At 41.3% G+C, this 13,912-nt stretch overlaps 1 protein-coding gene across 1 annotated transcript in view; it reads left to right on the top strand.

Annotated features, from left to right (window-relative positions):
- The first annotated feature begins 326 nt into the window (after positions 1-326).
- Positions 327-13,912, top strand: part of LOC115177556 (zinc finger protein ZFPM2) — a 222,001-nt gene continuing 208,415 nt past the window's right edge. Inside the window, exon 1 of the mRNA XM_029738452.1 lies at positions 327-1,016. Coding sequence (XP_029594312.1) covers positions 977-1,016 — 40 coding nt within the window. The 5' untranslated portion in view covers positions 327-976. The remainder of the gene's footprint in view (positions 1,017-13,912) is intronic.

Below are 13,912 nucleotides of genomic sequence, written 5' to 3'. Positions count from 1 at the left end.
CTAGAGGGACAATTTGGAATTCAACTCATTTTACATTGTAAAGTAGGTCTACTATGCAATTTTAATAATCCAACAATTATGAAACGTGCTTCTCTTTTCCTACAATGCAATGATTTGAGGCTTCTATAGTGTCATATTCTGATAGTTCGGATTGGCCAGAGTCCAGAACAAGGTAAGGGGTGCATGTGTAGTTTCGCAAGCTGCTTGATCTCGCGAGTTTGTCTGGTAATTACAAGGCTAGCATGTTTGTGTAGAAAGAGTCTGTGTGTGCAAAATGGTACAGCTGTTTATGCTTACTCTAGGCCTATGACATTGGGTTGGGTTCAGTTGGGTTTCATAAATGGACAAATAAAATATAATTCAGATAACTTCAAAAATCATACTAATATAGTAGTGTCTTATTATTTTATCTAAAAACTAAAACAGACATTTTAAGTTTGACATGGTGGGAATTGGAATGCACCGACAGAAACGCATATCCAAAACCCGCGCCAAATATTGGTGGTTCAAAATGTGTTGAGTATTATTTGGCTAACCCCACAAAATGTGACATTCCACTAGTAATGAACAATTATGAAATCACAATTTGGGTTGCACACGCTAAAACTCAAGTTTAAGAAGCGGTGTCTACGGTACCCGTGGAGGCACAAACCTTATCTTCAAACAAAAGCGCGAAACGCTTTCACCTCCCCAGTCAGTCCGTGCGGATCGCAACTCAGTCAGTGCAGCCTCATCTCGGAGAACGCCATTGAGAAAGAGTGAGTGAAAGAGAGAGAGCGAGCTAGAGAGAAATAGAGCAGATCAGAGGAAGAGAAAGGGAAGAGACAGAGCGACATACTATGTGAAAAAAAGTGTCCATAATTCGTCACCCTTTCTTTCTCAATTTCCATCACAAACCCTACCGGTGCTTGGATGAACCAAAACCTATCGATCAGTCAGTGTTACACCTGGATCTCCTGACCAGCTCCGAGCAGGCATGTCCCGAAGGAAGCAGAGCAACCCCAGGCAAATTAAACGTAAGTTTTACAGCCTCGCTGTCCTTCTGTTGTCTACCAAAGCTTGTTGGAGAAGTTCAATTAGGTTAGTGAGGGACTAGTTACTTCGGCACCGATGTCAATTGGCAATCGCAGACTTAAATGATACTCTTGATGTAGTTTCGTTCATTGATAAAATAGTTATGGTTTTGATCAATCATTCTGTCATAGGCTATTGCTGAGAAAGGTGTTCCATCTTCTGACTTTTCAAATGATGTGTTTACAAATATAGGAGTTTGCTTAGTGTTTGCTAAAAGTGGATAGGTTACTTTATAATATTTTACATATTATTTATGTCACGCAAATCAGGATACATCTATTCTTGATGTATTATAATGTGCTGATATGATCTACAGACATTAAACACCTAAAGTTAAAGAGTGCATATCCTTTACAAACTGTCTTTTTGGAATTCTGTTTCCAATTAAACAAATTAAGTATTACATCTTAAACCTGGTTTGGCTGTGGGAATGTAAATCTTAAACTTCACCCTCTATCTCTCTCTCTCACACACACACACACACACACACACACACACACACACACACACACACACACACACACACAGTATAAATAAATTAAACCTAAATTAAAACTTTTACATTAATAGCATGAACCCTAATCATTCTGAAGATTTAGGTAGTGATTGTGTCACTGTCTAAATATATAATTGGTTATACACAATTCTAACTGGACAGGTTATATACATTGAAGAATACTGAAAAGTGTTCATGGTAATATAATAACTAAAATATATATGTAAAATACAATGGACAGTGTTTTTGATAGTACTATGTGTACTTGTTGCTTAGCTTCATCCCCCATTTCAACAAAGCATTGTGCCTCTGGATCTCTGATAATTCAAGGGTTATTTCAATCACTTCAAATACTAACGCTTTGAGTGAAATACCATGTGGCATGAGACAGAACTGATCTATATGGATTTTATTTCCTGTGATTTTAAACAAGCTGTGAAATGTGTTTATGTATTTCCAAATGTGGAATTGAAATGGCTGGCCTAGCAGGCTTCCCAGTGGAAACGTTTCATACTAACAGTGGTCATAGCAACGTTGCATTTTAGGTCTGCTCTTTAGAGACTTGAAAACAATGGTGACTTTTTATTGTGCCTTTATTCATTTTCTATTGGCAAAGATTCATTGTATTCATCATACTTTTCTTGTTATTAGCAGTGTAGTGAATTGTGGTGTTAAAGAACATTTGCAACAACCACCTATACACCTATTGTACAATACAGTCCTATGTGGTTATTCTATATTGGCCTTGTCGTTTAGCTGTATGACTGTCTATGTGGTTATTCTATATTGACCATGTCGTTTAGCTGTATGACTGTCTATGTGGTTATTCTATATTGGCCTTGTCGTTTAGCTGTATGACTATCTATGGGGTTATTCTATATTGGCCTTGTCGTTTAGCTGTATGACTGTCTATGTGGTTATTCTATACTGACCATGTAATTTAGCTGTATGACTGTCTATGTGGTTATTCTATGGTGACCGTGTCATTTAGCTGTATGACTGTCTATGTGGTTATTCTATATTGACCATGTCGTTTAGCTGTATGACTGTCTATGTGGTTATTCTATGGTGACCATGTCATTTAGCTGTATGACTGTCTATGTGGTTATTCTATATTGACCATGTCGTTTAGCTGTATGACTGTCTATGTGGTTATTCTATATTGACCATGTAATTTAGCTGTATGACTATCTATGTGGTTATTCTATATTGGCCTTGTCGTTTAGCTGTATGACTATCTATGTGGTTATTCTATATTGGCCTTGTCGTTTAGCTGTATGACTGTCTATGTGGTAATTCTATATTGACCATGTAATTTAGCTGTATGACTGTCTATGTGGTTATTCTATATTGACCATGTCGTTTAGCTGTATGACTGTCTATGTGGTTATTCTATATTGACCATGTCGTTTAGCTGTATGACTGTCTATGTGGTTATTCTATATTGACCATGTAATTTAGCTGTATGACTATCTATGTGGTTATTCTATATTGGCCTTGTCGTTTAGCTGTATGACTATCTATGTGGTTATTCTATATTGGCCTTGTCGTTTAGCTGTATGACTGTCTATGTGGTAATTCTATATTGACCATGTAATTTAGCTGTATCACTGTCTATGTGGTTATTCTATATTGACCATGTCGTTTAGCTGTATGACTGTCTATGTGGTTATTCTATATTGACCATGTCGTTTAGCTGTATGACTGTCTATGTGGTTATTCTATATTGACCATGTCATTTAGCTGTATGACTGTCTATGTGGTTATTCTATGGTGACCGTGTCATTTAGCTGTATGACTGTCTATGTGGTTATTCTATATTGACCATGTCGTTTAGCTGTATGACTGTCTATGTGGTTATTCTATATTGGCCTTGTCGTTTATGTCGGGCTGATTCACTGGGAAATCCTTGTCCTCAGACTTGGGTTTATTTGAAGAGCAGGTAGGAGGAGACTCCTTTGGGATTTCTCATTGTTGTCGGACTTATAGACATGATGAGAAAAAAGAATTAGTACTGTCCACTCTCAAGTTATTTTAGATACATCTAAAATATTGTTTTGCTTAAATATATGAAATATTTATTCCAGTAATAGTGTGATTGATAATGTGGATACAGCAAGAGGAAGAAATAGAGACTTTATTTATACAGTGTGTGTGTGTGTGTGTGTGTGTGTGTGTGTGTGTGTGTGTGTGTGTGTGTGTGTGTGTGTGTAAATTATGATTCTGTTTTTACATGAGGAATCTACTTAATAGTGGTTACGATTAGTCAGTAATTGATTAGTCAGTAATTGATTACACTCTATATGGCTGTCAACAAAATGTACGTATATATTCAAGGAAGATTTTGAAACAGTTTTTATTTGTTTTGCAGTATCAGCAAAATGGCAATACATTACTGCAAATTTCTATATTTTCTAAAAGATCTTCAACCGCTTGTCACTCACTGTCACAGCTTGTTTTGGGAATTTACAGACTGAACATATTTTCAGACATTTTAGCATTTTAGGCAAGTTAAGAAGTTGATAGTCGGAAATATATTTTTCAGTACCTATGAATATATTTTCAAAGAACACTTAGAAAATCGGTTCTGATTACCTATTGTAAGTGGGTATCATGGTTCTGAATTATGAATTTACCGGTTATAGATTAAATGCAAACGCTCCAAGACTCTATTGATGTAGACGGAACTATTGAGATTATGTTTGTTGTAATTTAATAATAATACGAAGAAAAAAAACACGTTTTTTTCTGCTCGGTATAACTACAGTGTAACTGGTATGCATGTGTTGCTACTCAGGATTATTTTGAGCAGAGAAAGCATTTCTGGTCTATTTGGAATACGCACAAACCTGTGTACTATAACCTAGCATGATGTGCTAAATCTACTTCCGTAAGAACCAATCACAAGGAGGATGCCTCTGAATTTTGTTGTCAAGCAAAGAGAATGCCTCCTTGATATGAGCATCCTCATATCCACTGTGACCCAGGCGTGTCTGAATTACTATGTCATGTGTAAGAGGTTGTTAATGAGAGGTGAGAAGTGAGGATACAGTGTTGAAAGAACTAAAACCATAGTTAGAAACAGAAAGGTCAGTGGAAGCCTTGATGTGTCCTACCCCAGGAACTAGGAGCTAGGGAAAGGCCTGTGGACCAGGAACTAGGAGCTAGGGAAAGGCCTGTGGACCAGGAACTAGGAGCTAGGGAAAGGCCTGAGGACCAGGAACTAGGAGCTAGGGAAAGGCCTGAGGACCAGGAACTAGGAGATAGGGAAAGGCCTGAGGACCAGGAACTAGGAGCTAGGGAAAGGCCTGAGGACCAGGAACTAGGAGCTAGGGAAAGGCCTGAGGACCAGGAACTAGGAGCTAGGGAAAGGCCTGAGGACCAGGAACTAGGAGCTAGGGAAAGGCCTGAGGACCAGGAACTAGGAGCTAGGGAAAGGCCTGAGGACCAGGAACTAGGAGCTAGGGAAAGGCCTGAGGACCAGGAACTAGGAGCTAGGGAAAGGCCTGAGGACCAGGAACTAGGAGCTAGGGAAAGGCCTGAGGACCAGGAACTAGGAGCTAGGGAAAGGCCTGAGGACCAGGAACTAGGAGCTAGGGAAAGGCCTGAGGACCAGGAACTAGGAGCTAGGGAAAGGCCTGAGGACCAGGAACTAGGAGTTAGGGAAAGGCCTGAGGACCAGCAACTAGGAGTTAGGGAAAGGCCTGAGGACCAGGAACTAGGAGCTAGGGAAAGGCCTGAGGACCAGGAACTAGGAGCTAGGGAAAGGCCTGTGGACCAGGAACTAGGAGCTAGGGAAAGGCCTGAGGACAAGGAACTAGGAGCTAGGGAAAGGCCTGAGGACCAGGAACCAGGCAATGCACAGAAAGTCAGCGCAGACAGTCATTCTAAAGGACAAAAAGGTTGTTGGGCGCAGTTTCCCCTCCATCCTGCATATATTGGGCCGTTATCTAAAATTGTGATTTATGCAGTATTTTAATATTTTGCTTATTCTTTCCCCTTGGGTGCTCTCTGAGCGGTGATAAAAAGGCGAAGCTGAAAGAGCACCATTAATTTGCTCCGATGACTGGGGAGATAAGGACAGATAATGGAAAAGATAAGCAGGGAAGATATACCATCAGAAACCCGATTATTACCATTAAAATTCCAACCCAGCAATCTGCAGCCGGCTGATAATTCCCTCTCCGTTTCCACCACTTTGGATGATAAGGCAAAAAATAGTCACTCAGTGCTCCTTGATTAGGCTGCCTGGATATCCCGATAATACTGTGATAAATTATGTATTTCCCCCTTGTTTTTTTCCTCTGAAACGTTACATCTGATTTTTTCCCTCTATATTTCTGGGTTGTCCCTGTATCCCCCCTCCTCTCCTCTCTTCCTCTCCCAAGAAGGGGATAAAAACCCATACACTTTTATTGTAATAAGAGTTTGATAGAAAGGGGAGATAGTGGAGGTGTTTTGTATGGGAGCACATATCAGTGTTATCAGTCCATCTCCGTGGGCCAGCTGCTAGCTGCTGTTGTTTCTAGCCTTATCACCCCGTGCCAATATGCCAATAAATTGCCCAGATTGCCAGCAAGCCGCTCCAAAGTAGATCAGCTAAATTTGACAGAAATGATGGAAATATGGCTGATGCTCAGCGGATTGTGATTAGAGGAGAATATGTGAATTCCTTCAAGGCTCCCTCCTTCCCTCCCCCCTCTCACCTCTCTGTGGCTCCTAGTGTTATGCTGTGGTGTGTCCATACCTCTCCCACTGAGGGGTACATTTTGATTCTTAATAGGAAGGCAGAGATATGAACAGAGCTGAATGGAAAACGCCTCCCCTCAGAGTCATTTTTCTGTAAAATTGCTCCCAAAGTTTGGTGGCGTGTAGATGAGCCGAGATGATGTAGGGAGCCTCTTCCCCCAGTGTTGTTTATGGAGGAATCCAATGTCAGATGTGCTTATTAAATTGACTTAGCACTCTTCCCTGGCCTAACTGTTGTCTTCGCTAAGGTACATGGTGCTGCCTGTGACTTCGTGAATTCCTGTTGCAGCGTTAACTAGCCCTTTACCAGATACAGGACTGCTCCTCTCTGCTGTTAAACCATTCAGTGGAGTCCAGAACTTGTACTGTGCAGAAATAAAACTACACTGTGATGAGTATGTACAGTATATGTTCATTCTAGAAGGATAACTACTATATTATATTTAAGGGTGTAGATGTTTTTGACTGCTCAGAAAGACTTGATGTTACATCAGCATACAGTTTATCATATCAGATTGCATTTATACATGTATGTATTTGTCAGAGGCAACTTACAGTGGTTTGTATGGGATAAGGGGAGTGTTTACTGAATTGGTTGCCAACATTCTGTGTGTGTGTGTGTGTGTGTGTGTGTGTGTGTGATTGTCTGTGCATGTATACGTGTGTGTGTGTGCTTGTCTGTACGTGTGTGTGTGTGTGTGTTTGTTCGTATGTGAGTGTGTGTGAGACTGGGGATTGTGGTCAACTTTAGGCTTGTGCTCTGTCATGAAAGGTAATCTGCCTAGTAGAAGTGTTGTCTTCTATTTGACCTCTGTCACAGCTGAATCAACTTGTAAACCAATTCAAGCAGTCTGATGTTTCGGGGGGGAATCATCATGTGTGTTCGGATTCCAGCCTCTCGTATTTAAGGGTTTCTTTTTCATTCGCCTGACAATCACGCTGCCTCTCTTGTGCTCCTCATGGATTTCTGTCATATGAAGAATGGTTGTTGAATGCCAACTTTCCCTCAAACATCTGTTCCCTGCCAATAACAGCTTGTGTTGTGTTGCTGATTCGTCGTCTTAGCTGAAGGATCCGGTTCGCCTTCACTCTCTTTCTCAAGCACTGATGTTGCACCACCAATGTATGCAAATAGCATGCTGTCTCCAGTCTTCACATGATTTCTGGCTATTTTATTTAACATTTATACCTTCAAGTATTGTTGTTGCGATTGTATGTCACATTGACGTTAAGCGCCGTTTTATAGACCACATTTCGGATATAACATTACCGTAGCAACTATGAAACGGAATGTAGAGTGTGGAGGGATGTGTGTTTCCTTTGTTGAAAACACTGCCAGCTGAAGTGGAGGCTGAGCTGAAGTTGGCATGGCTGGTGTGTGTGTGAGTGAGTGGGTGTGTGTGAGTGTGTGTGTGTGTGTGTGTGTGTTACAGTGGTGCTGCAGTGCAGCTTGAACAGCACAGTGAGATGTGGGCATTGGTCGCTGGGTCACTGGTTTCAAAAGGTGGAGGTCATTTCCTGGCACTGTTTCCTTTGTCTTCCTCTTTCCTGTAATTCCACCACCATTATCCCAGTGGCTTTTCACTGTTGCGAGTCATTATCTGCTCCTTCATAGTTGTCAATGGATTATTCAACATGGATTGTTGTACTGGAGTTGTTTTTCAGGATCTAATCACAACGTTTTTCAGTTTTAGTGCTACTCTGCTGGCTACGTAGATGGCTCAGTCCCTTTTCAAAGAATTTCTATTAAAATGATATTTTCTCTCTTTCGTCCCTTTTCATTTACATGCTGTTGTAAATAAAATAGAAGAATAGGTAATTGTGCCCCAACAAATCCTAATAATTTGTTCCTCCATTTATTTAGATTTGATATTAAGTGATGCCTTTTGAGCCCCAGGTAACAATTGACTTTCAGCCGTTTGAGTTAATAGCCTTGTCTCTAGCTTGTACGGATCAATATGTGTATTAATTAGTCACCGCTATCAGGGGCCAGATCTGGTTCCATTTGTTGTTACATCAGCAAAATATCAATAGAGAAAGTGGACTCCCTGATCGTCATGGCAACTTCATCTCTTAGGTCAAAGAGAGTTTATCTTATCTTGCTGCCGAGAGTGGCAAACTGCTTAGGAATCTAGTTTAGACTCTAAGATCATCGATTTATGCTTTTTTTCTTGTTGTTTCGGGGAGGGGAGAAAAACAGAGGGCTGCATTCTAATCACAACAGAGATGTTTAGATTTGAATATTGATCACTCTCCAAAGGCCATTATAGGACAGCTATGGCCTCTAGTCCAGCTGTTGTTCGAGTACGTCCTTTTAAGACCCAAACAAGGCTTTGATTATCAGTGTCAGCGTGTCAACACGGAGTATATCTGTATAGCTGTCTGACAGTACGTTTCCTACTGCTACAGACACAGGCTGAGTCTGAAATGCCATCCTTCCCACTATATAGGATGCCAAGTCAGACACACAATACAATGTTTACAGACCAGTGTCTATACACATCCTGACACTTCTCTTCATCATGACACTATAAACATTCACATATATCATTTGGCATATTGAGTAATAAGTAAATTGATAGATTGTGGTATATCCCTGTATCAGCCACATTTATCTTGGTGCACAGTTCATAAAAACTGTATTGTAGACAACATAGCGGTAGGCTAGTTTGTTTCGATAAAGTCTTTGTGTATATTATGAATATGGCCAGTTATTCCAGGATGTGAGTTTGCAATGTGCATGTTGATATGATATGAATATAATCATGTGTGGGTCTGCATATCGTCATGATGTGTCAGGGAGGTGGACCAGGGTCTGGTCTCACAGGAAGTTGGCCTGGTGGTGTAGGGATCTGATGGGTCCCCTCTATGACTACGGCCCAAATGGTACACTATTCCCAATATAGTGCACTACTTTTGACCAGAGCCCTGGTCAAAAATAGTGTACTACAGTATGTAGGGGATACATTTGGGATGCACACCATGCCTCTACCTCATCAGCAGGAGAATAGTCCTCAGGCTAGGAGCACACAGGAACATGTTTTTCCTCCCTCTCTTTTTGCCTTTGGGACACAATTGCCTCATTTAACATTCTCTATTTGGCCCCTGCCAAGAGGGGAAACAGCCAGGGAGTAAAAGAGCCACCACACATCATGAATTCTTTCATTTAACTTGTAAATTCCCTTTCACCTTGGTGATGGTTGTGCGTTTAACCGCCGCGATGGATGGAGATATCGCTCAATTAAGGGTTTTTCTGAGGTTACGCCCCAATATCGCAGTTATTTTTGTCGTCTGACGTCATGTTATATTATGAATATGGATATTATGGGTTCTGTTATGGCTTTTAAACAGCTTAGAAGATAAACACTTGCCTTCCTCTGTCCTATTCTAAAGCAGAATGTTCAAGGACTCTAGTGTTCTAGAATTCAGAATGTGTTTCGCAGGAAACTTTTTCCCACTGTGGAGAAATACAATTCCCGTGTATATTTTTGGGGGAGAAAACATTTCAATTAAAGTCAAAATGAGTTCTGTTTTGTTTCAATGGGCAAATGTGTTAATAATGTGCTATTAGTTACAGGGTGTTAACAAAGTCATGCACTGGTTTCCTGCAGTGCAGGTTTGGTTGAATCCAGGCTCTTGAGGATAGAGGAAGTGACTCAGCCTAGCAGCTGTGAATGTAAAAATGAGTTGTGAACATGATGTAATAACAAACATCTACAACTTTACCCTCACAGGAAGCAACAACGTCCTTTGTTTTTATTTTCCATGACATATTAGGTGGCTGAAAAGGGCCGATTTAGTCAACATCATTTTTTGACCAAGATATGAGTTGGCACGGCAGAAAATGAAGCCATAACTGTTGCTAGCTGTTACGTTTAAGTCTCTCTGTTGGCAGGAATTAGCCACGGCTGTGAAGGACGAGAACAGGAGAAGATAGAACTTTGCATTTCTTGGGCATTAAGGATAAAACGCCTCAGACATCGTAGTTAAGGGATAGGTGACTACAGCGGATTAAGTAGCAAGCCTTTCAGTTCAATTTGTACATCAGCATTTCTCTGGGCCCAACAGCACAAAACACACAGCACTGCTAAGGGCTCACTGGAAAATCACTAATGACAAAGCTTTGTAAATAGATAAACAATTTGTCAAATGTGCTGAAAATATAAAACAAACTTCAAAACATGTTAATACTTTAAAGAGGCTATGTTTTGATTTGCAGCAAAGCGTGGCAGCAAAGCGTGGCAGCAAAGCGCGTACGGCTGTTGACAGCCCAGTTTACATCCCCCTGATCAGAGGGCATATCTGCATATGATTAGCCTGGATGCGTACAAATATTCATAATGGAATGATATGCCAATTGTCACTGGCTGATGTTGATCGATTATGTTTTAAACGAGATTATGCAAATCAGATTGGAGGAAGACGTGTGTCTGAAAGGTTGTGATGAGAAGAGAGACGGGTTGTAAAGTGTTATTTCTCCTGTCCTGTAATTAGTCCCCAGCAGTTTGAACTATGTCAAATAAATAACTATGAAGTGAGATGGCGATGGAGAGGAATGGAACTGCCTACCTGCCTTTCAGAATCAGGCAGCAGTGGATCTCATCTCAAAGAATTCTAATCTGGTAATTGCTAAAGACTGGTTTGGTGACAGTGACCGAGTAGCTTTGGCCGAGCAAAATGCCTTAGCTCGTTATATCAGATGTGTTTTTTTAAAACGAAGGTTACACCAATCAGCCAATCCCCAGGCCCAAACCACAGATAGCTTGGCTAAACGCTAAAAGCATCCTCTCATTCAAGACATGATAGTTAGAGTCCCAGTTTAGTCTAACTGAAAACTATTGATTCTGTCTCTATAAAAGGCTGGTATTAACGTCCATCCCCCGTGATAAAAGGGTGGGGATGCTTTAGTGGGTGTAACATGCTGGTCTACACAGACCTAGAGCCCAGAGCAGACCGTGGTCTCTCTGTGTGAACCATGTGTCTGGGATTCTCCAAAGAGACACAAGCTCGAGCAAAACGGGGGAAGAAAGTAGTAGAAAGTGATGGATTGATGTCTCTGGCTTTGCCGCCATCACAAGCAGTTGACAGATAGTTTAGGATCAGATGATTTCACTCTCTAGATTGGAGTGAGGGGAAGCTAGGCAAATCTTCAGGACAAGAAGGTCAAGGGCTTCTCTCTCTTTTTCCTTCTCTCCCTCTCTCTCTCTTTCTCAACAGCTTGCTTTGACAAACTGTAAAATGTTGCTAAGATTTGTGAAGAAAGACAGAACCTTCCGTCACAGCTAGTAATATTCTATGGAATGTCTGACTATAGTTGGAGAATATAGCTCACTGGTCCTGTAGTCAGCATTAGTCCTAGACTGTAACATTTCCTTCTCAGTCATGTCAATAGAATTTTCCTTTGGAGTGTTGAATAAGATGAACAACAGCTTTCATTTGGGGTAAATCTGTTCTTGTCAGCAGGATCTGATAATGCTGTGGTACCATAGTATGAACCAGCTAACCGGTGAGAACATGGAAGCTGTTTGAGGTGGAAACTACAGCAACTCTCTCTGTGGTTTCTGAGGGGGTGAACATGGAACAGTGACAATAGATGATTGGATGCGTACTGTAAACAAACACAATCCACCACAACCCTCTACGTCTACATCATCCTCGGCATCATCCCTTCCAAAACCACCAGCAGAGAATCCTTTCCCAGTACAGAGTTCAGTTTAGAGTTCAGTCTTTGTGAGATGTGGTAAGATAATAAGATCAAGTTAATAAGGTCTTGTCTAGTCCACTGCTCTTTGATTAGTGTGAAGTCATCTCTATATCCAGGTAGCTGGTCTTGGAGTCTGGAAGTCACAGCAACTTTTAGGTACAACTGTTTACTAAAATCAAACATTTTGTCAGCGAAGAATGATAATGGCTACGCTTTTTGACAGCCGCAACGATGCCAATGTTTATGTGATATCGTGATATTGCGCACACACACACACACACACACACACAATGATTATGAAGGGCAGCATGGTGATGATTCAGTAGTGTGAGTGGTGTGTGTGATGCAGTAGAACCTGTCTCTTCAGACAGCCAGGCTGGGCCGTCTCCATTTAACAGGACTCTATCGTCCATTAGCTTTGTCTAGGGGACGCTTTCAACATCAGGGCCTCACTTGGATTGAAGTGGCTATGATAACAGCAGTCAAACTGCACTGTTATGGATCAGTTATTTTAATCATCTTCCATTGAAAAACCATTCCTCCTCTATTGACTACAACCACTAACCTGACAAAACATGGATTAGCCCAAAGAGATGTTCAGACAATAGAAACCATCCATCCAACCATCATTAGGGAAAGCAACCACTGTTTGTTTGAAGTGGTTGAAATGACAACCTTCTTGTCAAAGACTCCTCCAGGAGAATAAAAGGGATTTGTAATGAACATAATAATGATATCCTATGTGTTGGACCTATGGTGTCCCGTTACAATGCTTCAATCCTCAGTCAGAATCTGCTTCAGCAATGCTTGGCAAAGCGTGATGATAAAAACCCCATTATACACGGTGAAAAAGTAATGAACTTGATTTATCAAAGATGTTTGTCAGGCAATGTTGTTATTTGGGTGAAGATCAATATAGTGAAGTGTTTGTGTTATTTGTAGCATTTTGCCCAGATACATTTTAGTTCAACTCGTATCTTTCCAATGTCCCTACAAGTGATGTCTAAACAAGTTGGCTGGTTTTATCTGAAATGCAGTTCTTGGTTTCATGTAAAACATCTCATTCTGGGGCTTTAGTTACAGCTGTCTTATCATCTTCCCTTATTTCTTCCTAGTCATTAATTTCAATCCCCCATGTTTATATGTTTCACTCTCCTTTCATTCCTGTGATTGCCTTTCATAAGTTCAAACACTCCACAACACTCCACAACACTCCACAACACTAACTTCAGATGTGTATTAACTGTGGTCCAACACTAGTTTTTGTATTGTACTGTAGAGCATAGAGTGTCCAGCTCTGTCTTGAGCCTGAACTAAGACTTTGAAAAGATATATATTCAATGATGAATAATATGATGATGGATGATGAATAATAACACAACAGAAGCATCCCCTAAGCAGGTATTGTATAGACTACCTACAGTATGTGAGAGGGAGAGAGAGTGTGTGTTCATACTGTACCTGCATGGTGCTCCTCTACAGCTCCACTTCCTGTGGTTGCTCTGGTCTTTGTCTGCCACCTATCAGCGTATCAGCAGTATGTCTGAGGCCCAGTTGTATAATGCACCATTTATGGCTTTGTGGGGGGAGACGGCGGCCGGGCAGCAGAATCGCCCCAGGCCTTCCCCTCAGTGAGTGGATTAACATCGGCCTGCTTTAGCACTACTCTACCACGGTGTGAAATCTGCCCCGCTCTGGGTCCAGGCGACGGACCCCACTACCCCGCTCCCCCCCTCAACACAAAGCCTCTCACAGCCATCTGTGAAATGCAGAAACTCTGTGTCTAAGTTGAGTTCAGATCCCAACCACCAGCCGTGGCAGGGCCAGGAAGCAAATGGCCAGGCAATTGATGATTGGGGATCAGCTCACTGATGTCGTGCCGCGTGTGC

Source organism: Salmo trutta, chromosome 37 (genome assembly GCF_901001165.1).
Source record: "Salmo trutta chromosome 37, fSalTru1.1, whole genome shotgun sequence".
Lineage (NCBI taxonomy): Eukaryota > Metazoa > Chordata > Actinopteri > Salmoniformes > Salmonidae > Salmo > Salmo trutta.
The sequence above is the reverse complement of the archived record's forward strand: the minus strand, read 5'-3'. Positions and strand labels throughout refer to the sequence as shown.